At 43.9% G+C, this 23,545-nt stretch overlaps 1 protein-coding gene across 7 annotated transcripts in view; it reads right to left on the reverse strand.

Moving 5' to 3' along the window:
- Positions 1-658: 658 nt before the first annotated feature.
- PEPD (peptidase D) overlaps positions 659-23,545 on the reverse strand; it is a 191,604-nt gene continuing 168,717 nt past the window's right edge. For all 7 annotated transcript variants that reach the window (XM_064671287.1, XM_064671286.1, XM_064671293.1 and 4 more), the window contains 3 exons: positions 19,922-20,106; positions 8,907-9,098; positions 659-1,321 (listed from right to left, as the gene is read on the reverse strand). In XM_064671287.1, the coding sequence (XP_064527357.1) occupies positions 1,172-1,321; positions 8,907-9,098; positions 19,922-20,106 (527 nt within the window). In that variant the 3' untranslated portion in view covers positions 659-1,171. The remainder of the gene's footprint in view (positions 1,322-8,906; positions 9,099-19,921; positions 20,107-23,545) is intronic.

A 23,545-nucleotide genomic window follows, 5' to 3' on the forward strand; every position in this document is an offset into this window, starting at 1 on the left:
CCAGAAAGGCCCTGACACTGCTGTGGCTTCAGGTCCCTCCTGACATGACAGAGGGATGTTCTGAAGTGGCTTTGCAGTCAAACTGTGCCTTGAAGACTGAGCAGGAGTTTCTCAAAAAGTAAGATTAGTTTTGTGTAGTTACAGCAACTACATTTTATGATGCAAGAAATGTATTTGTTCTCCTGCAGGTTGATGAGTACCTACAATAAAGAAAGGCTTCTCTGCGTAATTTAAAGTAATTTAAATCTTGCATGATGGAAAATAATTTTGAACACTATTAATATGTTTGTAATGTATCCAAATAAAATTTATATTATTTAATTCTGAACCAGCTAACACTGAACAGTTAAAAATAACTATCATGCTGCACAGCATATGCTGCTGAATGACCCTGAGCCCTGCAGGAAAGATATTCCCTTCTTGCAATTTCTAAGGGTCATGAACACCACAGCAATCTATGTTTTCAAGAAACAAATAAATGGACAAATCTAATAAGCATAGGGCTGTGTGTGAAGGATCAGTACACCCACTACCCAGAGCAGAAAACTCTGGCTAGTGAAGGGTCAAAGTCTGCAGAGCACAAATTGGTAGTAGGGTCAGATAAAGAAGTAGGAACTGGAGCAGAAGAGCATAACCATCACAAAGTTGTCAACATAAATGATGCCAAAGTGAATTTTAATAAAAGTTTGATTCTGTTTACTCCATGGATACTGAAATAAGATCTGTAAGAAAAACAGTGCCATTATGTTCACTGAGAACAACTGATTTTTTCTTCTGTTTTTCACAGTGCTTGTGATGAAATTTAAAAAAGTGTTACAATTGCTCACAGCTTTCAGATAATCCATTTGGTATTTTAGAGTCCCAATCATCAAAATTCAGATTTAATTGCAAGAAACGTCTGAGCTGAGATCTGACAGAAGTCCCAATGCAGTAGGGTTATTTAGGTGGCACTTGGTCATGTAAACTGCTCATTGCAAGCAGCAGCAGTGGAGTTACCTGGTATCAAGTGCTGAAGTTTTTAGTACCTTCGTTTTTAGTGAATGAATTATTCCAGGTAATTGCCTGCCTGCCTCTCTTGCTATTAAGAATTGGATTCACTTTATTTTATATGCTGCAGCATTGAATCAGAATGATGACTGATTATCTGAGGCAGTAAGTGTCATCCTGGAGTTCACTGCTTTTGGCTGGAGAGGCAGTCAAACGACTTGGCACTGCCTTGGCCTTCTGCCATGAAAGCCTCAATTTCCTCCACAGTCCGTGGGACACACGTGAGCAGCTCCATTCCCGTGGCTGTCACCGCGATGTCGTCCTCGATCCGGACCTGCCACAGAGAACACACGGTTACGGGGGCCTTCCAGCTGGGATGGGAGCACAGCAGCACAAGGGGTGCCCGGGCTGAGCAATGCACTGCAGGCACTGCAGCTGCCTGGCACCACCAGCACCGTGGCACAGAGCTCTGCAGGCTCCAGCACCGGGCCCTGCCACCCTCCTGGGGCCGCACGGGCTCGGTGGTGACCCCTCAGGTGTCCCAGGTGGTGCCTCTGCTGTGTCGGGCACAGCAGGGACAGGCTGAGGGAGATGCTGCCAATAAATCTCAACCCCCTGACATCAGGAGCAGTAAAAGGAACATTCTCCCCTGCATTTGCCTCCAGCCTTGCTAGCACATGCCTTGCTAAGGACAGTGCCTCCTGATGCCCACAGTGCCTGTTCTCAAAGCTGTCCTGTTCTGCACTGCAGGGAGCTTCTCTTTGCACTTAAACATTTCTCTAAATACAATAAACTTTCAAAGGAGGAACTGCATCATGAAATAGCTTGTAGCTGATATTCCAAACATTGAATTTTGAGCCAATGAGAAAGTCCTAAGCAGGTCAGACATTCCTTTTAAAATACAACTACTACATTTCAAATCATGGAAGGAAAAAGCAGATCCTCTCAGTTTCCCAGCTCTGGTTCTTGTTCTGAAAAGCGTGCTCCATTTCTGTTTGACTCTAATCTCTTCTTACCAGTAAATGTGCCTACACAGTCATTCCCGTTATCTTATCAGAAAAATGTTGCTAAGTCTCTAAGCTGCAATAAAAGCAATTTTAGTAAGGTGTAAATCCAAGAGAACACAAACCCCGGGTACTCCCACCTTACAGTTGCTTTAATTGTTTCTGACCTCTTGACATTTTCAACTAAAAATAAAGCTGGTTAACATTTGTACTTCTGGATTGCAAAATAATCCATTTGTTCAAACAAAGTGAGTCATCCAGTCCTTATTAAACTGTTTAATGATGTCTTTGCCAGATTATTTCTTTTCCTTGGTATCAAGTTAAGTGTATTATAAAGCAGAATTAAATAAACGAACTCCATTGAGTTCACACATTTGCTTTGGACAGCTGTAAATTTGAAAGCTGTGGGGCTTTGTGGGCTCAGTGTGCCTGAAAGGCTGGTGCCTTGCTGCAGGGGAGGAAACCAGCAGAGGGGAGGCCAGACAAGGCCAGAGCTGACTGCCTACACAGAGAGCTTTTTCCTGAGCACCACCAGCTTCACAAACCTTCCCCTGCTTTAGCTGAAATTTCCCAGTGTGTCTGCTACAGAGACATATCATCACAATTCATCTGCTTAAACGGTAAAATTAGCAAAAAAAAGTGAAAAAAAATAGTTTGTGCTTTTCAGTTCAAGATTTCATGGCTTCACTGACACCTCGGCATTCTTTGGACTAACTTGAAAGCAGAGCAGATGAAAGCCTGATGATGATGGGGAAGAACAAGTGGGACAAGGTCTTTGTCCATGCTGTACTTTATCTAGGCCACAAGAGAAAAATCAGGATGGACAAGGAGCTGGAAAATAGAGTGATGAATGACACCGGGGAAAGGAAGGCACAGTGAGGATTGACAAATAATGGACAATTATTCCACTGGGGCTGGAATGATGGGGAGAGATAGGGCTGGCTAAGGAGTCCAGGAAGGGAGATCCTAGTGGAGATGAGAAGTGAGACATCCTAAATGAGGAGAGCACACAGGGGGGCTGGAGCTGCCAAAGGTGGGGAACTGAGAGTGACCAAATGGGGGAGGGTGAGTGCCACACACAGGGACTCACTGCACAGGAGAAACATTGTTAGGAGACCATGTAACCCATCCACAGCTGCAAACTGCTGTGAAAAGGAGGAGAGTCAGCACTGTCACACCAGCCTGCTCACCATCAGCAACTCCAGATGGTCTTTGGGATGTAGATGGAGGCACACAGAGCCCCTGGTCCCATGGGGCCTTACCCATCACACCAGCTCTTTCTCCAGGATCTAACCCTTCCTCTGCTGGATGAATCTCACCTGAAATGGGTGCTTGCCACAACAGAGAAGCCAGATTTCCCACTCTTGGTGCACAGTTTTTCCTTTGCCTAAAAGCAGCATGAGTGCAGAGGAACATAGGCTGTCGAGAAGGAAATGGTTTAGTTTTCTCTTTTCCCTCACACCCTCCATGCTTCACCCTGAGCTTAAACTCAGAAGGAACAAGAAGCGGCTTCAGAGGACCTGCAAAACCTTCCCTACAGGAGAGTCCATCATTTGGTCTTGTCTTCTGTCCAAATGGGCAAAAGATGCTGGATCTGCCTGGCAAGGCTCGCCGGCCTGGGACTGCCTTTCCCAGTGGGGACAGTGGTTATGAAATTTGCTCTCAGAGCTGTCCCTTTCTGCAGGCTCTTTGTTCATCAGTGCTGCTTGTTTCAGGGCTACAGAGTGGTTTGGAATCAGGCACAGCTTAAAGGAAAGCAAACTGAAGTGTGATGTTTGCTGCACCTCCAGCTTTCAGGGCGCCCTGCAAACACCCCAGTGGAGGCTTTGCTGTTTTGGTGTTAAATGGTACACTTCAAAAAAAGCACTCCTGCAAAGCTGCAGTGGCCAGGAACGCTAGGACTGTCCCTAAAATGCCTTCTTTTTATCAAGGGTAGTGGCATGATCTGTCTAGATAGACCCGATTGCACAACCAGCAACAGGCCATCATGTGGCTCGACCCAATGGTCCCAACTGTGTCCCAAAGCAGGGCTGTGTGGGCACAGCCAAGGACAGCACAGGAGTTAAATGGCTGCTGTCAGCTCTGAATACAGCCTCGCACTTTGTCCTGACTTACTAATACAGTCATGCTCCCCAGAGCCTCCTGGGTTACCTTCCAAGGGAAGGGGGGTTGTAGCACTTATTAATTTCTTTTGGATGACGATATATATAAAAGGCTTTTGAGAATCAAGAAACAATTTTGGCCAATTAAATAGTCCAGATTAGCATGATGACAGATCCCAGATGTCAAAAAAGGCAACTGGTGAAATGTCTCCTTTTTTTTAAAATCTATTGAGCATTTGTTTGGTTATGGGTGTAGAAAGCAGCAATACTACCACTGCAAGACCTTAGGATGGGACACTGGCCTGGGAAGCGATGCCAGGACATGGCCACACATGGCAGCACACAAAGGGAACTACACACGTGCTCCATGTGTCTGCTCCTACAGCGGGTGTCCTACAGAGCCACACGAATGTAGCCGGGGCACTTGGACTCGCCCATCGACTTGCCAATAATTTTTAATAGAGCAAACTTAACAGAGTTTGACTTCTGTATCTCAGAGGGACGGGCTGGGAAACAGAGCTGCCCTCACATCAAGCCCAGGGACGGGCAGTTACACACGTGGGGACACCAAGATGTTTTCTATAGAGGCCAACAGGCTCCGTGCTGCACAATGACTCTTTCTCGCCCCATGCTGCTCGTCTTCCTGCCACAAGCAAATCTTATTCACAAGCAAGTCCTCACATCAGGAGAACCTTTATTTTTAGATGCCCACATAGGAACATTTTATAGGAGTGGATCAATGTTAGTAGGGCGAGGCCACATATTTTGTTAGATTGACTGATACAGCTGGGAAAAAAAAAGCTTCAGGTGCCCATCCCTTCATCCTGGCTCAAAAAGTTGATTGCTTGTCAACTACAGGTTAGAAAGAACTGCTCTTACTTTAAACTAATTATATTAATTAGACAACTTCAGAGAAAAAGATTAAAGAAGGTTTGTAAGCAACTAGTCACAGTTTTTGGGTTGCCATATATCTACATTGTGACAACTGCTTTCCTAGGAAAACTTTAGAAGAAATGCTGTATTACATATGTAATATGTAGCATTATTACTGCCACATAATATGTAATGTTAAAAAGCAGATGAGCATAATGTTCTGGCCTAGTGAACTATTTCATTTCACTTCACAATACATATTCACCATAAACCCAGAAACAGAGCTTAACCTTCTGAAAAATAAAAATCAGGACAGAGACAACTACATGGCTCTCTGAACTAAAGGTAGAAGCAGCTAAACATCCTGCTTTTTATCTGGTTTAACATTTGTTCTGAGTAAGGGAAGTACTATTGTTTAAAAAAATATTGTAATATTAGCAGATCTTCAAGTTCCTGGGATTTGTAAATCTGTTTAATTTTTAATGAGAAAAATCTGCAAACAAAAGAAAGTAATATATTTATCTGTCTTTCAGCATTTCCCTAAGTTGCATAGAGTTTTCACATATTAAGTCTAGTGCTAGTTCTACAAATCCTAGGGAAAAATAAAGCCTGAACAGAGACTGAATGTGTAAGGCCAAAAAAAGGCTGAATGGTTTTACTGTGTCTTTGAGAAAACATCATATGAACTGCATGAATTAGTAATCAGCTTATGAAGAATGGAAATGTCAAACCCTAAAGGGCAGCATTTGCAGTCGGCATTTCCCCTTCCCCGAGGATGCAGCTGCTTTTCCCGAGCAGTACAATCTGGGTTTGCACATCCCTGGCTTTGCACATCCCTGTGTCTGCACATCCCTGTGTCTGCACATCCCTGTGTCTGCACATCCCTGTGTTTGCACATCCCTGTGTCTGCAAATCCCTGGGTTTGCACATCCCTGGCTTTGCACATCCCTGTGTTTGCACATCCCTGTGTTTGCGCATCCCTGTGTCTGCACATCCCTGGCTTTGCACATCCCTGCTCACTGGGGTGGGTGCAGGCAGGGCCCAGGCAGACAGAGGTGCCCTGGGACAGGCCCTTTCCCACAGGATGTAGGACTGAACTCAAATAAAGAGTCTGGGGCTTCACACAGGGCACCATCCCCAGCACAACTTCTCGCCTGCCTCCAGAGGGATCTGTATTTGACCCAGAGCAGCTTGTTTGGTAAAAGCCCAGATCACGAGGTCCCTGAGCAGCAGTGACAGCCACAAAGGCTGTGTCTGTGCTCGAGGGACGAGCAGGGGGGACCTGTCTCACGTGTGCAGAGCTGGAGCAGTGCAGAGCAGCAGAGGGAACCTCGCCCTCTCGCTCTTCCCTGCTCCTGCAGCTTTTATAATCTCTTCATGGCTGACACCAGGCAGCACGAATTACAATAAATGGCTACAGGCTTGTCCTTTTTGGCACGGCACAAGAGCTTTGCTTCTCAATGCAGAGACTTGTCACACTCAAGAAAATTATCCAAAGCCCAAAAAAGACATGAATTCGAGGTGAATTCATTAAAATCCGCAAATGCCCTGTGTGGACAGTCTTACTCAGAATTACAGTGGTGTTACTTTGGTGAATGTAAGTTCATTTTTGAAGTGAATTAAACTAAACCAAATTAAGAACATTTTAATTAGTGCTGAGCTCTGCAGAGGGAAATGGACTACTTATTTCCTTTTGTAGAATGTATTTTTTTAAAACTTGAAGGAAGATTGGACTGGCTGTAGCGAGCTCTTCAGTTAGAACTGACACCAATACTAACCCCTGTACTATTAATATTTGTCAGTAAAAACACTGTGCTTCACAAAATCTCTTTTAATCCCACAGAAAGCAAGCTTTCTGGCATGCTCTTGAGAGAGATATTCATTCCCTCTGGATAACCTAGAATGGAACAGCATGTAGATAACTAAGCATGCTACACAGCACAAATTGCATCTTCTATTTATGCAGAATCAAGTCAGAATTGTAAAGATGGACAAATTTATTTTGATTGTATTATAATTCATCTTTTTTGTAGAATTCAGAAATATTCAGATGTATTACAGTCTCAGATTTTATTTTCATTCTTCTCCTGGACAAAATCAAGGGACAACATCTGGCTCAGGGTACGTGTGTATTATTATTTTTTTCTCTCTGAGTAAAATGTATTGTTCACAGGGGGATTGGAGATTTAGATTTTTGCTCAATCGTTTTTGGGCAGCTCCCCCTTTCAGCAAAGTCCGTTGGCTAGCACTCCTTACAAGTCATCATTACAGGAAGCTAAGCAAAAAACAGGGGAGAAAGTTAGACTTTGCTTGAAATCTCTGGAACAAAAGTGCCTGATCCAGCAATTTATCACCAGAGACCCTGTGCTGTTACTCCTATTCAGTGCAACCCCAGGCAGCAGGTGAGGCACAGGCACACCTCAAGCTGCAGAGCTGCAGTGGGCATTCCCAGCAGGTCGAGGAAAAACATGGGCTTTGCTGAGCAGTTCCACAGAAAACTCACCAGAAATCAATTCAACTGCCAAAAAATCCCCACAGAGTGTTTACAAGGAAAGCAAAGACAGTTAAACCTGTTTGCATTGTGGTGTCAACCTACACAAGCACAGGACAGTGTTCCTTTAAAACACACACTTGGGCGTGCGGTGCCATACAGAATGTGCTCACAGCCAGAAAGTGCAGAGTCAGCTGCCTCTCCTTCACCAGTATCTCAGCTGGCTGGCTGGAAAGTCGTGATAAAGAAGCAACACAGAGACAGATAACATCCCAGAGCTCAGCAGTGAGTGAAGCATCAGCAAGGGTGAGGTGCCTCTCGCTGGGGCCGCACACACACGGCGGGGCTGCCCAGGAGCCCGGCTGGCTCACACCACTGGGGAGGGCACACACAGCTCTGCTCTCGGGGCTGCTGCTTCAAAGGCAGCTCAGACCAAAGTGCTGCAGCAATTACCCTCTCATGGCTGGGGTGCAGTGATAAATTAGTCAATGGCAGCAGCAGACAATTCCTAATGAGTGACTTTTCATACCAGAAAATCACCGCTGCTGCCAGTGATTGTTAGCTGTGTTGAGACTTAGCAAAAGAGCCACGAGGAGGACAGACCATGGCAGCTGCCTGCTCTATCTCCTCTGTGCAGGAACACAGAAGCCCAGAGAACAATGTGGCACCATTCAAAGGCTTGCCCTGCTGAAATAAAAACCCACTGGAAGCCACTGCGACTTCTGAGCGCTCTGTGAGGGCGGTGGCTTTGAATGGGAAATGTGCCCCGGAGAGCAAGGACAAACAAGGCCTCTCTACTTGCCCAGCAGCTGGGAATGGTCACCCAGATCACCTCCATCTCCTGAGCTGGCCAATCCTTCTGTGCACACGCTGCTGCCTGAGCTGTCACCCCAAGCACGGATGCTTGGGAAGACCATCAGCCGTTCTTCTGAAAAATGGGGAAGGCTTTACAGGCACAAGTTTCATGCCTTTCTGTCAATAATGCAGTCAGAGCAATTATTGCTGATTTTATCTACTGCCTCCCCAGCTTGAACAGCATCAGGCTCTTCTGCCTCGGAAGGAAGCACCGGACTGTGTTGCCATCAAGGAAGCCAACTCTGGGCTACAGATCTCAGTCTCATATTTCATAAAATACACATTTCACACATCAGACAAAACACCCACCTGGCAAGTCACTGTATGGTGCTGACAGAGAATATTTCAGTCAGTGGGACAATATGGATCTATTGTTAACCAAACGTCACTAGTACAAAATCGCATTTAAAAATCAGTCTAAAAAACCCCAGTTTGTCTGCAGAGTCAAATGGTCCAAATGACTCAAGGTGCTGCTTCGGGAACAGCCCTGTGTGCAAGACATTTCAACCTCCAAAAGCCTTCTCCTCAAGGACACAGTGAGGGCAGACAAAGAGAAAGCCAATGAACGAAACCGCCGGGTTGGGGGTTACTCACCCCGCCGAAGCCCCGGAAGCGCCGCAGGACGTCGCTGTTGATGAAGCAGGACTGGGCGGGGTCGCGCAGGGCCTGGTCCAGGAGGTGGTCGATGAAGTAGATGCCCGGCTCGATGGTGAGCACCATGCCCTGCTCCAGGCTCCGCGCCGTGCGCAGGCTCCGCAGCCCCGGCTCGTCGATGCGCTCCACGCCCTGCACGAGACACGGGGCTGACACGCGTGCCCAGTATGGAGCCCTCCCGTGCTGACCACTCCACAGGACACAAAATACAAGAAATAATCACAAAGGACTGAAACTGAGCTCTGCAATTACCTCCCTCCCATTAGTCCTCATTTAGCTTTCACACAGAGCAATAACCAGCTTTCAACTCAACACCCAAACTGCTTTTTGCACCGCAGAAATCCTGGTTTTTGACATGGTACTGTTACTCTCTACCTTGGGAGAAATACTGCACTAAGAAGAAAAAATAATTACTTGCACTACTCCTTTCTCTACCCTCCCTTGCAGAGTATGGTATTTTAAGTGACATGCAGATCTTGAAATGCCCCTGCCACGTCATGGCTGAAACAGCTGAACTATGCAGCAGAGAAGAATTTCTCCAAGGATATGCAAATACTTATTCTCACCAAATGTTATTAAAATTACACATTTATGATCTTGATTCAGGAGCAATGAGTCTACACATGACCTCATAAAAGCAGCCCATTTAAAGCTAAACTTTTGTCAGATTCAGACTTTCAGGCAACATGGTGCTGATTGGTATTATTAAAAGCTAAGTCAAAACAAGCCCTGACTAGCAAAACATTCTCTTCTTCCCAAAAGCTGGTAAAGTAAAATGATATATGAGGACGTGCTTAGTCAAGGAATTAGAAACACTGCAAAGACTAGTTAAGGATATTAATTTTCTTCCCTCAAATGTGCCAGGTATTGCAACATCGGAATAAATATATCTCAGTCCCATTAGCTTTTTGAAAATTCTTTGCAACTGTAGCAAAATTTCACCAACAAAATATCATGATGACCCGTAAACAGCTCACGGCCCACCAGCTTGCAAACAGGCACACACACTGCTCATGGAACCCTTCCTGCTTTGGCCAGTGAGTCAGAGGGACCACGGCGTTATTTATCTGGTCTCCACGTGGCCTTCCCAAGTCTTGCTTCTGGCCCAAGCCACGGTAATTTTCCTTGTGGGCAGAAGGGGCGACTGAAGGGGTGATGCTGTCAGCATCACCAGGAGCATGACTGGTATCACGAGGCTGAAACATCCCCTTTCTCCCAGACAAAGTGCCCTGCCCAGCGCTACCCTCGGTGCCGGGGCCACGCCAGCGCAGACACAGAGGGAGGCCAGAGCATACCCTGCAGATTACCCGTGCTTTCATCTCACTGAATCATTCCCTCTTCACAGTGGATACAGCCCTGCAGCACTGTTTGCTCTTGAGTTACACTTTCAGTTCAGGGAAAGCCCATTTTACAGAAATACTGCTTGCAACAGCCTGTCAGCAGTGTTGGCTTTATTCTTGCTGGTCACCCAAGCAATGCTGGGGTGCTTTTCTTCCCTTTGCAGAGCTTATTCTATTCCAATGCACAGCATCTTACAGCAGCCAAGACTTTCAGAGCTAACCAGCCCGGACATTTGGAGACAGGTTTGCCCATTTTCACCGTGTATTCAATATGTTTTATGTCATATGTTTGATTTGGACTTCGCAGAGCACTACTTTACACTAAAATAAGAAAATATGATTTTGTTTTACAGAGCCTAGGAAACCAGAATATTCTGATATTAAGCAAGGCATTTTGCATTTATATGCTTATCAAAACCCACAGAAAATCAATATATTTCTAAACTTGAAACAATAACTGCACTGAAATGGAGCCATTTTTCTCTCTGCTGCTGCCCCATGGGGTTTGGCATTTCACACATTCATTGTAATGCATAAAGGAAATGAGGGCATCCAATCTTGTGGATTAATCTCTCCATGAGCTGTAAACAATTAGATTAGTGTCTGGACCTTTTGGTGTCTTGCCAACTATCTATCGGCTGCTTTACAACAAACAACCCATATTTGGCTTTTAAGTCCACTTCTCCTCAATTCTACTTGTAAATGCCTTTTCCGAGGCAGTCAATCCAAGACAGATGCTAGAAAGATGAATGCATAGCGAGGAAAACAATGGCAAACATCCTCTGAAGGCAGCCCTGGCACAGCCTCCACATTTTTTTGCCTTTTCTTAAAAGAAATGATGCTTAACACCAGGTGTGACAACCAAGCCTCAGTGCCCACTTCAGCCATTAAAGCATCACACAGGTATTTTGTCCAGACTGCTCCCAGTCTGATCCTGCTGGTAGTACACCCTCCAAGAAGCCAACAGCACATCTACAACTCAGGAGCAAGCCCCAGACTCACATTTGGAAATGTCCCTCAGCACTGCAGGCTCCCCAGGCTGTAGCAACACAGGGAGGGTCCCCAAGGCACCTGAACACTGCTGCTCACCCAAGAGTAAAATTTTAACTTCTCTGGAAGGAATTCATGAACTCTTTTTGATATTCCCCCCATCCTATCTCAGCTCTGGGTGGTGTTGGCTCTTGGTTTCATCTCCAGGTCTTTGGATTTTGCGTGTACTGAAGCAGCTACATCTCTGCCACGGAAGCATCTCTAGTGGGCCTTCAGAGAAAGGGTAATACTGCTCAGCTTTTCAAAGCTGAAGAGCAAGCAGGGCACTGGTGGGTGGGCTTGTGGCAAGGAAGACCTACAGTCCCTTTTAACAGGGCCTAGCAAGGTGTTCACCAAGAGATGTGGGAAAGGGATGAAGAGAGACACAGGTGCTGGCTGTGGCTTGTTTGTGGCCATTCACACTGAGCAGAGGACAGCCCAGTCCCATTTGCTGCGAGGCTGAAGGACAAAACCAGCTGACACAGGGAACAAGCAGAGCAGGGAAGTGACCAGGCTGGGGAGATGACAAAATCCCTTCTTTTGAGAACAGCACTGGACTAAAGCATACATCAGACTATGGCTTCAGCATCCCACGTGGCATCTGATCTCTGGGCACTCATGACCATCCCAGTAGTCACCATGCCCAATCAGGTCAAGGGGCTGACAGTTCTCAGCTCTCAATCTGCTTCAATTTATGAAAAGTAGGACAAATTGAGGATTTTTTTTTAATGACTGAAATACCACGACCCCCAAACAGAAGCTGACAGGTCTGAAACAAGACCTGCTATTTTCCATCAAGTCAAACTCTATTGGGAGCAAAGCTGGGGAAACCTCTCACTGCCATGCATCAGTATGACTCTTCTGCCACTGATGGATTTTCTTCTTTGTGAGGAGGAAACTTGCCTACACTTTGCAGCTAAACAGCACAAGCTTTGTTTTCAACAATCACCACGACGTTGTTTTGTAGCCAGATGAAATGAAGAGTAAAAATGTGGGTGCTGGAGCAGCAGCTGTGTGGGTCTCTGTTTCTGTTTCCATTATATCCTAGAGGCCTGGCCACAGAGCAGGACTCTGCTGCACAACAGGAAAGCATAAACTGATTATTTGCCCCCCCAAAAATGTAGAGAATAGTCTAGAAAATATTAATGCCTAGGCATCTAAAAAGAGACTCCCAGTTATATTCTGGGAAAATTACTTTTTGAATAAATTTATTCTCCTGTATATTGCAACAACAGACTGTATCTGAAATTGTTTTCTAAGATGGATTTTATTTGGAGGTACTACTCACATTTTAAAATTGAGACACTCCTCCCCCAGTGAGCACAGATGTATGACACTGTCATTTGTGACTGTACTCCTGCCAAGAACATTGGATTCCAATTAATGGTTCATCTAAGGTAACAAAAAACAGCATGTCTAGGCAATAAGGAGTGTCAAGGGAACAAGAGAATTATTATGTAAACTGATTTCACTACTATGTAAGCAAAATAAAAGTTCAAATTAAGTGTAGAGTAATATAAAATATAGATCTATTTTCAGAATAAGCAGGGAATTAGGAAGTATCTGCCTATCCCCCAGAAAAATGGCCATGGAAGACTAGAATTTGCAATATTTCCAGAATATCTCAGTGTAAGGCTGAATTACTCCTTATACTGAGTATAAGGATGAACTGCTCCTAAGCAACCTAGTGGTTAATGGAGGTATATATTGCTTTTTGCACGGAAAAACTGCAATGTGTGTCACACTGGATCTTGTTCCACAGCCCCTGGCTACCAGGCAAAGCCATCAGAGGCAGAGAGAGCTCCAGGCCCACCTGAGCGGGCCTGATCTTGGGTTTTTCTTTGGACCAGGACAGAAGAAAACCACAGGTGATGTCCCTGTGCTGGCTGCTCATCACGCACAGGGCCATGACACCACCTAGAGATGCACAGGCACAGAGATGCCAGGGCACCTTCCCCCCCAAAACCACCTAGAGATGCACAGGCACAGAGATGCCAGGGCACCTTCCCCCCCAAAACCCAGCAGTTTCCTCCAGCCAGGCAGTGGCAGCCAGAGCCACAGCAGACACCACCAGAGCTACTCAAGGCTGCAAATACTGACCCGCAGTAAAAGACTCAGGTAGAGACACAAACCAGTTTCTGGTACTTTTTTCCAGTTAAATCATCACAGAACTTTTTGAGCCTGACAAACAGACTGTGCCAGCTGGAATACATCCAGTATACAAGGAAGTCCTAACCACTTTACCAAGCTAAGTGCAATCAGGTATTTAAATTAATCAGGATGCTAAGATTACACTTGGATAATATGAAATGAACACCGAAGTGAAATCTCAGCTCTTCCACTCCTCCCTATTCTCCCAGTGCACATCCCCAACTTCTAATTAGCTCATTTGCTGCAAAAGGAACGGAGCTGTGTGCAGCTAATAAAATAAAAGTCCCAAATTCCATTTCACTTGTCTCCTGGTCCCTTCTCTCTAAGCCCTTGTTTCACTTGCTGAGTGTTACTAATGAAGATTAGTTTATTCAATCTCTCCCACTTTTCCCCAGCAGCCTGAGCTGCCTGTAGTCACCTGAAGGAACTGCTGTCACTCCTGCCTTTGAAATCAGCAGCAGGTTCCAGAATATGCCCCAAGCACCACATATCACTTGTGGCATTTGCAAGTCAAAGCTTCCACTTCTGCAGGAGAATCTAATTAATAGCTGGAGCTTTTGGGACACATCTCAAAGTTAATAGTGGGGGAATAGAGGGCACACGATGTTTAACTGGCTATTTTACTTGAAATGTTTTCTTCTTTTCCTTGGTATATTATCAGGTTGCCTAATCATTTTCCTGTTATTGCAGAGAATGAGGAGAAGTCACCTGCCACTAATTCGAGGCACTGCTGCCTGATGATTCAGATGGACTTGAATTTCAATCCATCATTGTGGCTCTGAGCATAACTTCCCATGTAATTTTTGCTTTCTGATCCCCAGATGTCACCAAGCTCCAGTGCTATCACAATGGAAATAATAAATATTTTTTTCTCCTTTTCTTAAGACCTAAGTGTGAGGAAAACAAAGCATAGCAAATAGTATAAATCATCAAGTTGACAACTACAACATAAACCTGGAAGACGAGGAGAATAATTAGAGAATTCATAAGAAATAAAGAATTGCAAAAACTACAAACAACACTATTTTAGAACAAGACCAATGACAAGCACCATTTAAAATCTAATGGACAGGTTTTCTTGTGACACACAGAAAGCATACAGAGATGACTGTCTTAAATGAAAGGGCTTTTTCTTTTGTGATAAATACCAATATTAGCAAAAATTGCATAGCAAAAAACCTCAAGTATACCAATGACACCTTACTTTTACATGTAATTGAAAGCAGAACTCTACTGTCTTGTTTTTTCTCTCCTACTGCACCTAGAATGAATTGTTCAGAAACACACAAGCTCCATTATTTGCTGCTAAATTTTCAGAAATATTTGGACAAAATATATTCAGATAAAAACTCTGTTAGCACACAAAGTCTTTTGCAACAAACCTCAAGAAGTGAAAGAAACATAAGCATCTCCATCAGAAAAAAATTAATCAGAACTAATGAAACACAAACCAAGCAACTAAAAACCCCAAGTGCAATGACTCTTTCTCAGCAGAGTAGGGAAGCTCTGGTTTGATGGAGCATGTCTGCACCTTGGCACTGCACTGACAGCACCCGAGCCTTCCCTCCTCTTCTGCCTCTGCCCAGGCTCTAAGTTCCCATAAGCACCCAAACTCCAGCACTGCCCTCACAGGGAAAAGCTGCTGGGAACTGACCACGACTTTTCTGAACACAAGTAAGATGCCACAGCAGGGTAAGAACATTTATCTAACTCTGGGAGGGGTTTAAACCTCACAGAAGAATCCCAGCTTACAGGAAACCCTCCTGGCTGGTGTTTGACCCAGCAGGTAACAATAATCACCATGGATTTCAGTGGTGCCCTGCACGGAAATGCTGTAGAACTGAGAGTTTTCCCCCACCTGTCCTTCCTGCACGCTGCCTGCTCGGTGGCCCCACACCACCCCGTGTCTCTGCTATGCAGGAATTCAAAGAATCAAAACCAAAGTGATTCAAGGGGACCCCGTGAAGCAGAAGCAGCAGGTTTTTTTTCTCCTAATCTTTTCTCAAGGTGTACAATTGCTTGCAAGAACAAAACCTAAAGTTAAAATCAGTGAAAGGCCCTTTTACTCTTTGCTCATCTAAGTGCCTCCCATACAGGCTGCTTCATGTTTGCAGGTCCTGGGTACACAAAGCTAGAGCAAGGCTTTGCAAGGTTATGGCCAAGTGAAGCAATTTGCATCACTGGGGCCCTACATAACAGCTTTAGGCTTCTTGGTAAATTCACCTCATCCTCCGCTTCTTAAAGGAAAAAACATTAATGCATCATTTGCAATGCTAACCACAAAAAAATGAAATCTTCTGCTTCAGCATAAAGTAGGATACATAAGGAAAATAATTTTTGCCAGAACAAGAAAGGGAACAAGATTATTCCTGTGTTCTCTAGTAGGTTTGGTGACCTAAATCCCCAGACAGTCATCTGGGACCTGGGAGCAAGCTTTCTGTTAAAGCCAGACATAGCTTGTGCACCCCTCTGAGTAGCAGGGACATTCCCACAGCATGCACAGAGATGGAAGTACGTGGATAACTCCAAAAAAAACCTCTAACCCTAATTTGTTGATGCAGAAAAGCAAAGAAAGGATCGCCTTTCCATGAAAATGGAATTAAAAATTTAAACTAAGGTGAATTTTATAATTTAAAAAAAAACCAAAACAAAATGAAACTCTTAATTCATAAGATGCTAAAATCACAGTAGTTATTAACCTAACTTAAATTAACTGGCTTATTATTATAAAAAGTCATCAAATGTACTTAGCATTCTTTAGAGCCTTACAGTCAATTAATATAACATGAAATTGAATCAACTCAAGCACCTAGAGACACAGAACCCAGATTTAAATGAAAACTTCAGCCCCATCTACCCCAGGGTCTGAAAATTTGGGATCACCTACCACAGTTCCTCCATTGCAACGGGCACAAATCCTCATTTATATCCCATATCGAATTTACCCAGAAACAACTGAAAGAATGTGAGGAAACCATCTCCATGATTAAATTTTAGAGCTGAAGCTCGGCCCAGTGGGGTTTTCACCCTTTGAAGCTCTGCCTGACTGAGGGCCAGATTTTCTGAAGTGATTAGTACCACTGGGGCTGGGTTTTCAGAGCTGCTGGAGCTGCAGTCAGGCCCTCAGCAGAGGCAGATGGATTTTCAAAGGAGCGCTCGACGCTCCCTCTCCCTGCGAGGAATTCCACGGCACACGTGGGAGATGGGACTCCCTAAGGAGCCCTTGGCTGCTGAGCACTTCTGAAAACCAGGACCTTTCCTTACATCTTTCAATGGGGAAACACTGGCAGTTATACTATTTTGAACATCTTGTCCTAAAATAAGAGTTACCAAAACACATTTATTTCTGGCCAAAACCGATTATTCTTTATCACAGCAAAAACGAAACAAAACAAACAAAAAAAAGGAAGTAAAATGTTATATTTTCTAATATCCTAGAGTATGCTCTCTTGCAGAAAATCTGCAAGCATTTTACGGTGTTTGTCAAAGAGGAAGAAAGTGCTTGTTCAATGCTGCATGTCAAAGAAGCTTACTGGAAAAGATGAAAACTTATTATTGCCAATTTTGAAAAAAGAAATCTTTGGCTACCAATGAATAACTAATCTAAGCTAACAATGTCTGGAAATAGTTTTTTTGGAACACACAAAACTTTGTGACGGATAAAAATTAGGAAATTAACGTTTATTGTATTATTTCAAATGTAACTGTTTACACTTGAGGAAAAAATAATGGAATAATATCCACTTGGAAAGTTTTTATTTTTAAAAAATCCTTTGTAATACTCCCAGAAATTTCCTCGGCCAAAAGCAAAGAAGTTGCTTTTTAACCAGCTAGAAAAAAAGAGCATGATACTACAGGCATGGGCTCAGTGTACAATAAACACCAAAATGGCTTTATGAAATTCCTTGTGAAGACCTCACTAGCTGGTAGGCATTTAAAATGCATCACAAACCACTCCATAGTCTACTAGATGTCTTCAAAATGTGTTTTCTCATGAGACAAGGAGGCCTGGACAACAAACCTTCTCCCTCTCAACACAGACACGCCTCACACCCGCACGGAAGGTGCCCGGGTGCTCACGTTTGGATTTCTTGTCCCCTGAGCCCCACGGTCCCTCCGTGCCCCACATAAGGCCCTCAGGCCCAGAGGAGCCCAGTGAAGCTCAGCCCATCACCAGGCTTCTGGGGGGTGTTTTCCACCCCCAGGTGCTCCAACGCTCCCCTCAGACAAACAGCCCAACAGAAAGTGCCTCGTGCTTTGGGTCAGACACAAGTGATGGGTCTAACAGAGGTGAAATTAATGCTGCAGAACCCAGAATTCATAATTTTTCAAACTAAAGGTGATGCCACACACCCATCTCTGTGCATATTTATATGCAAATACAGAATAGAAAATTAGCTATTTACTCGTGGGCTTTCATATGTGCTTCCTCCATATTCAAGAAATTTGCTATTTAGGATTAAATTTTGAAAGCAAATTAGCCATGCAAACATTCTTAATGTAAGAAATAATTTTAATATTTGCAGGTATAAAATTCTACACAGAGCTTGGGCATTTTTACATACAGTAAGTATGAAACTGGAGAGCCTAATTCATTTGACAATCCAATTCCTATATGCATTTTTATCTGCAACAGGTTGCTCTTTCAAAACTGTGGATTTATCTGTTTGCTTTCAAAAAATCACCCTTAAATTTAATACACCCCAAAACGATGTACCAGATAATTTACAATTATAAATTCGGTCGTATGAAACTAAAAATTAGTTTCAAAAAATGATTCTATACCTTGCCTACTGCACTACTGAAATCTGCTGAGAGATGGAAGGTGTACAGGGTCCACTGCTCTAGACTCACACAAAATCAGTTCTAGAAATCTCCCTTGACATTAAGGTACTTGCTCTAACCCTCGAAACATACAGTTTTTAAATAAAAACCAAGCACGGTAACTTTGCACTCTCAGAGTTGTTCTCCCTTGTTCCTAAAATTCAGTTATCTCTTTACCCTACCAAGTCTTGAGCATGTGTTTTAGTCCACCAAATTCAGAAAGGGTATTCACAACACAAGTGAAAACAATCCAAGCAAAGGCATGAGACAGCAGGGTCCTGGATTTTTAAGTCCATGAACTCTCCAAGGAATCCCAATCCTTGTGCTTTGCTGAATGTCTGTACTTGTACAGAGAGAATGCACTTGGAGGGACAGAGGGGCAAACATCCACCCTTCATCTGCAGAAACCTTCCAATCACAATAGGGCTGCTTTTGATTTTTGTTTCATTTTTATTACATGTAAATTTATTAGCTGGTGCTAATACATCGTTATCACAATATCGTGCCTCAACAATAATTATACTGTGAACATAATGTGTACCCTCAAGTACATAATATTGTTCCTCCCCTGCCTGCAAGTGAACCAGCGACAGCAGCTGTTCCCCTAACAAGAATAAGCTCCAAAATATGCTTAAACCTCACCTATAAAGTTCTTAGTTTCTTTTGCAGATTCTTGTGAAAGAACAGCTTACATATGAGAGAAGACAAACGATTAATTTTGTACTGAATTACTTGAAAACCCTTAAACAGTTAGCCTCAAATAACCACGACCTAACACGCAGAAAATCCTCCTGAAATATGTCTGAAGCTGCTGTAAACTTCCTTTCTTTATTGAAACCTTAAGTTCAATTCCCCTTAGAGATTTTTATTTCTTTAGTTATCATTGCAAACATATTGCCATTAATTGGTTACAGAATTTTACCTATTCTGCTTTCGGATCGCAGTTGTGAATCACCAAGTTAATTCAAGGCAAGAGGCAATCATTCTGTGCTTTCTGCAGAAACTCAGAATACAAGAGCTTAGGCTTTCACATTTGCAAAGACTGGAAGACTGGAGGGACTTTTTTTCTCTCTGTTCTCATCCCAGGACAATTCATCTACAGTGGTGTCCGTGCTGACACTGGATATCAAAGTTCAAGACAGGGATATGAGCCAGCTTGTTTCCATATCACAGAGCCATCAGGATATACTGCCCAGGTGCAGCAGTGGGCTCCTGCAGCTGTCTCACATCTGGAATGGAGCAAGTGAGTCTTGCTACAGGTCTCAGGTAGCCTGAGATGCTCTGCCACAGCACAGGGTACACTGGAATGGTACCAGTGACTCACAGAGCAACAACACTATGTATGTAGGAACTGGACAGATTAAGAATGCCCAAAGGGTGGCATCAGTTCACTTTCTCCCCATAAATAATTTATATTTTAATGGACTAATAGATTTCCTCAAAGTAAACTGCATAAAATACCACACCTAAAAAAAAAAAGAGACACTTAAATGTGCATTTGCTCCACCCCTGAGAGGATGAAACTAGGTAACCATGCACACAGAACAAGAAATGCTGATTGAATTGAGAGGGGATGGTCTGCAGGGGAGTTGGGAAGGGACCAACACCAACCTCTGGGTAGCCTCCAACGTCATGCACGTCGATTCCAAGTAGGTGTCCAAGTCCGTGTGGCATAAATACTGCACCCAGATGAACCTTCACCATGTCATCTACGTTGCCTTTCAGAATGCCAATTCTGGTCAGCTCCTCCAGATGGACTCTGTCAGCCAGGCGGTGCATGTCAGGCCAGGAGACCCCTTGGAGAGCAGAAACCAGCAGCTGAGTTAACGATTGCTGCAAGTTTGGAACCACGGCTTTCAAAAAACAGATGTAACACGTGCCCTTTGTTTATATAAAAAAACAAAGGTGGAAAGAGCAACTACATTAGCACAAAGATACTTTGAATGAGACAAAGCTATTTTAACACGCCTGCAAAGTACAGAAAACTACAAAAGGGAGAAACAGCAGCACCTCATAATCCAGACCCACACGAAAAAATACTAAGAGACTGTATCTAAGCATGTATATACAAATGTAAATGTATCAGTGAGTCTTCTATAAGAATGTCAAGTGTAGAATGCAGTTATTTAAAAGGCAGAGCATTAAATATTACTATGCCATTATTTTCAATAATGATCATACTACTTTAGAACATTTGAGGTGGACAGTACTTTTCTACGTACGCTGAAGATTTAAAGCCCACATCTTCCTGGCAAAGACACTCTCCAGAAATTAATGATTCCCTTGTGTTAATGGGCTGTGTAAAACACAAATCCTCTAATACGTGTACGAAAACAGCATTACAAAATACTGTTGGTTGACTAGAGACAGAGTGCCAGGATACATTAGATTGCTATTATTTGGTATAGGATACAATTTTGTTTGACAAACTGCTGGGGGGAGGAGGGAGGAAGAAAGCGGCTCTTTTGTTAGTAACACAGTGCTGTCTTAATTAGTTCACCATGGCTTTGAGTCATCATCAACAGAGCAGTTGCAGAGTCAAGACAACTAGGGCTAAGGTACAGTAGAAGAATATTTTCCTTGTTCAATTTTGGCATGATTAAACAAATAAGAAATGAGCGATTTTTAAAGCCAAACCACCATCAAGTTCCATTTGCTTTAATCCAGTTAAACACGCAGCTCTAGGGTCTCGTGAACGTGAATGTCATATCTTAATTACATTAGCACTTTCTGCTGAAAGTACTGAGGCTTCAAAGCCTGAAATGAAATCATCCTATGGGAGTGCTTAAATAACATTCAGCTGTCTGCTGTGGCTCTGATATGAAGATCAGAACCAAACTGGTCAGCACGTGGCTGCTCTGCCTCGCACACCGTCCACCTTTGCGCTGGGATCCAGCTCTGTGTGGCAGGAGCCTCCTCTCCCCAGCACACTGCTCGGGGACCAAACCTTGGGATCCAGCTCTGTGTGTCAGGCAGCCTCCTCTCCCCAGCACACTGCTCGGGGACCAAACCTTGGGATCCAGCTCTGTGTGGCAGGAGCCTCCTCTCCCCAGCACACTGCTCGGGGACCAAACCTTGGGATCCAGCTCTGTGTGTCAGGCAGCCTCCTCTCCCCAGCACACTGCTCAGGGACCAAACCTTGGGATCCAGCTCTGTGTGTCAGGAGCCTCCTCTCCCCAGCACACTGCTCGGGGACCAAACCTTGGGATCCTGCTCTGTGTGTCAGGCAGCCTCCTCTCCCCAGCACACTGCTCGGGGACCAAACCTTTAGCCTGCTGCCTGCAGGCTCGTCCCTGCCAAGCAAGGCCACAAGGCAGAGGGACAGGCACAATATGCTGCACAAACCCCCAGTGCTGCCTCGTCACAAAAGCCAGCAGTGCCCAAGTGAGTGATGCTCACCCATGAAATGTGTGCGGTGTTCCTGGTCAAAATGTGCTATTTCTGTGGATTCCTACTTTAAAAAGGAATTTAGATTTTTCATTTAATAAGAACCAATACAACTATAACCAGTTGTTCTTTGACAACCATGTTCAACATAACTATATTTTACAATAATTTATCTTTCTGAATGTTTGATTGCATTGTAATTTTCACCTCCCTAGATTCACCTGTGTTTCACAGCTCTCTCACATTAGGCTCCAATCTATTGTATGATAAATTGAAATCGTTACAATCTATCACATCAATATCATGGATATCACACTGGAAGTATTAGTGAATCACAGTCACTTTCCTGTTTATTTTATAGCTGTGAGAATACAGAATTTCTGTGTCTAAGTCCAAGTTCAGCTTCTGCACTTTGCAGTCAACTCTAACTGTTCTAAAAGTCTTTAATCTCCTTTCTGAGGACACTAGATGTTCTTTTGAGCTCTCTCCCATGATATCTTAGCTGAGTATTACTACAAGTCATCTATTTTCATCTCCATAACTGCAAAGCCACATGTAATGTCTGACCCTGGTCAACTATTTGAAGCCTCATCTTCTCTTGATACAAATGAAGGTCAGAACTCCATGGCTGTAAGACAAAACACAACCATACCCCGGATGCTCTGAGTCAAGTTAAGATGAGGTGCCTGAGAAAACTGGCCATGAGGTGCCTGTTGTTTGCAGCACAGCTCTCCTCTGCAGCTCTGCTGGTACTGCTGGTCTCAGTCCAAACCCACAGACTCCACTTAAAGAGACACAGCCACCTCTGTCAAACTTAGGAAGAGATAAAAAAATCAAACTGATCAGAAATAAAACCAGCAAAACCACATATCCATTTGTCTGCAGATGTTTAACAGAGCAAATGAATGATGCTACTGCTCTAACTGAACAGACAGCCATGGCTGTAAATCCTGAATATTTCTGGGCACTGAACAAATCCATTAGAGCCCCTTCTTCCCTCGCCTTTACCTCTTTCTTTCTTTCTCACTGACATAAAGTGTAACTATTTCCCCTCCCCTCCTCCTGCCCAGAGCTCTGCATTCCCCATCTCTCTTGGCTTTCATATCTTATCTGTTCCACTAGAGACTGAGGACAACAAAAAGCTCTACTGCGAAATAAATAATGAGGCTGGATGGAAAATCTGCAGCTTTGGACTCTCTCCTGGAACCAGGGCAGTGCTTCAGACAGAGCCCAGCAAAACGGCTCTGGACCACTCTGGACCACTCTGCCACCATCCTGCCAGTGCCACCCGTTTGGCTGGAGATGGGAAGCACGGGAGCTCCAGCTCTCTCCTGAATGCTGCAGGAGCTGCAGATGGCACCAGGGCAGCTCTGGGCAGAGGGAAATTAAGCTTCTGCTGGAGGCACCCACTAAATAACAGAAATCTTGGTTTACAAATAAATAGGTGCTCAAATAGTCTTAATTAAAAAGCAAAGTTCAGAGATAGATTGAATTTATATTCTGTTGAATTTATATTCTATTGTCTGGCTCCATGTTTTATTCAATTATGACTATGGTGAGGTAGTATTAGGCCACCCCCCTCCAAGACACTTAACCTACAAGCCTTGTATAATATACTCATACATACAATTACTTGTGTGCTAAGACAAAATATGAGGACATTTTTGAGCTGACTAGAGACAGTGAATTAAGTGGAGTGACTTTTCTGGTCTTCACTTAAAAAATGGTCATAACCGTGTCTTGTTTGATATGAGAGGATTCCCATCATGCTACAAATAAACTTTAACAATAAGGTATAAAGAGGCTTTCCCCTCTTTTTTCAAATAGGCAATTTGGCAAAAGAAATAG

Source organism: Pseudopipra pipra, chromosome 14, assembly GCF_036250125.1.
Source record: "Pseudopipra pipra isolate bDixPip1 chromosome 14, bDixPip1.hap1, whole genome shotgun sequence".
Lineage (NCBI taxonomy): Eukaryota > Metazoa > Chordata > Aves > Passeriformes > Pipridae > Pseudopipra > Pseudopipra pipra.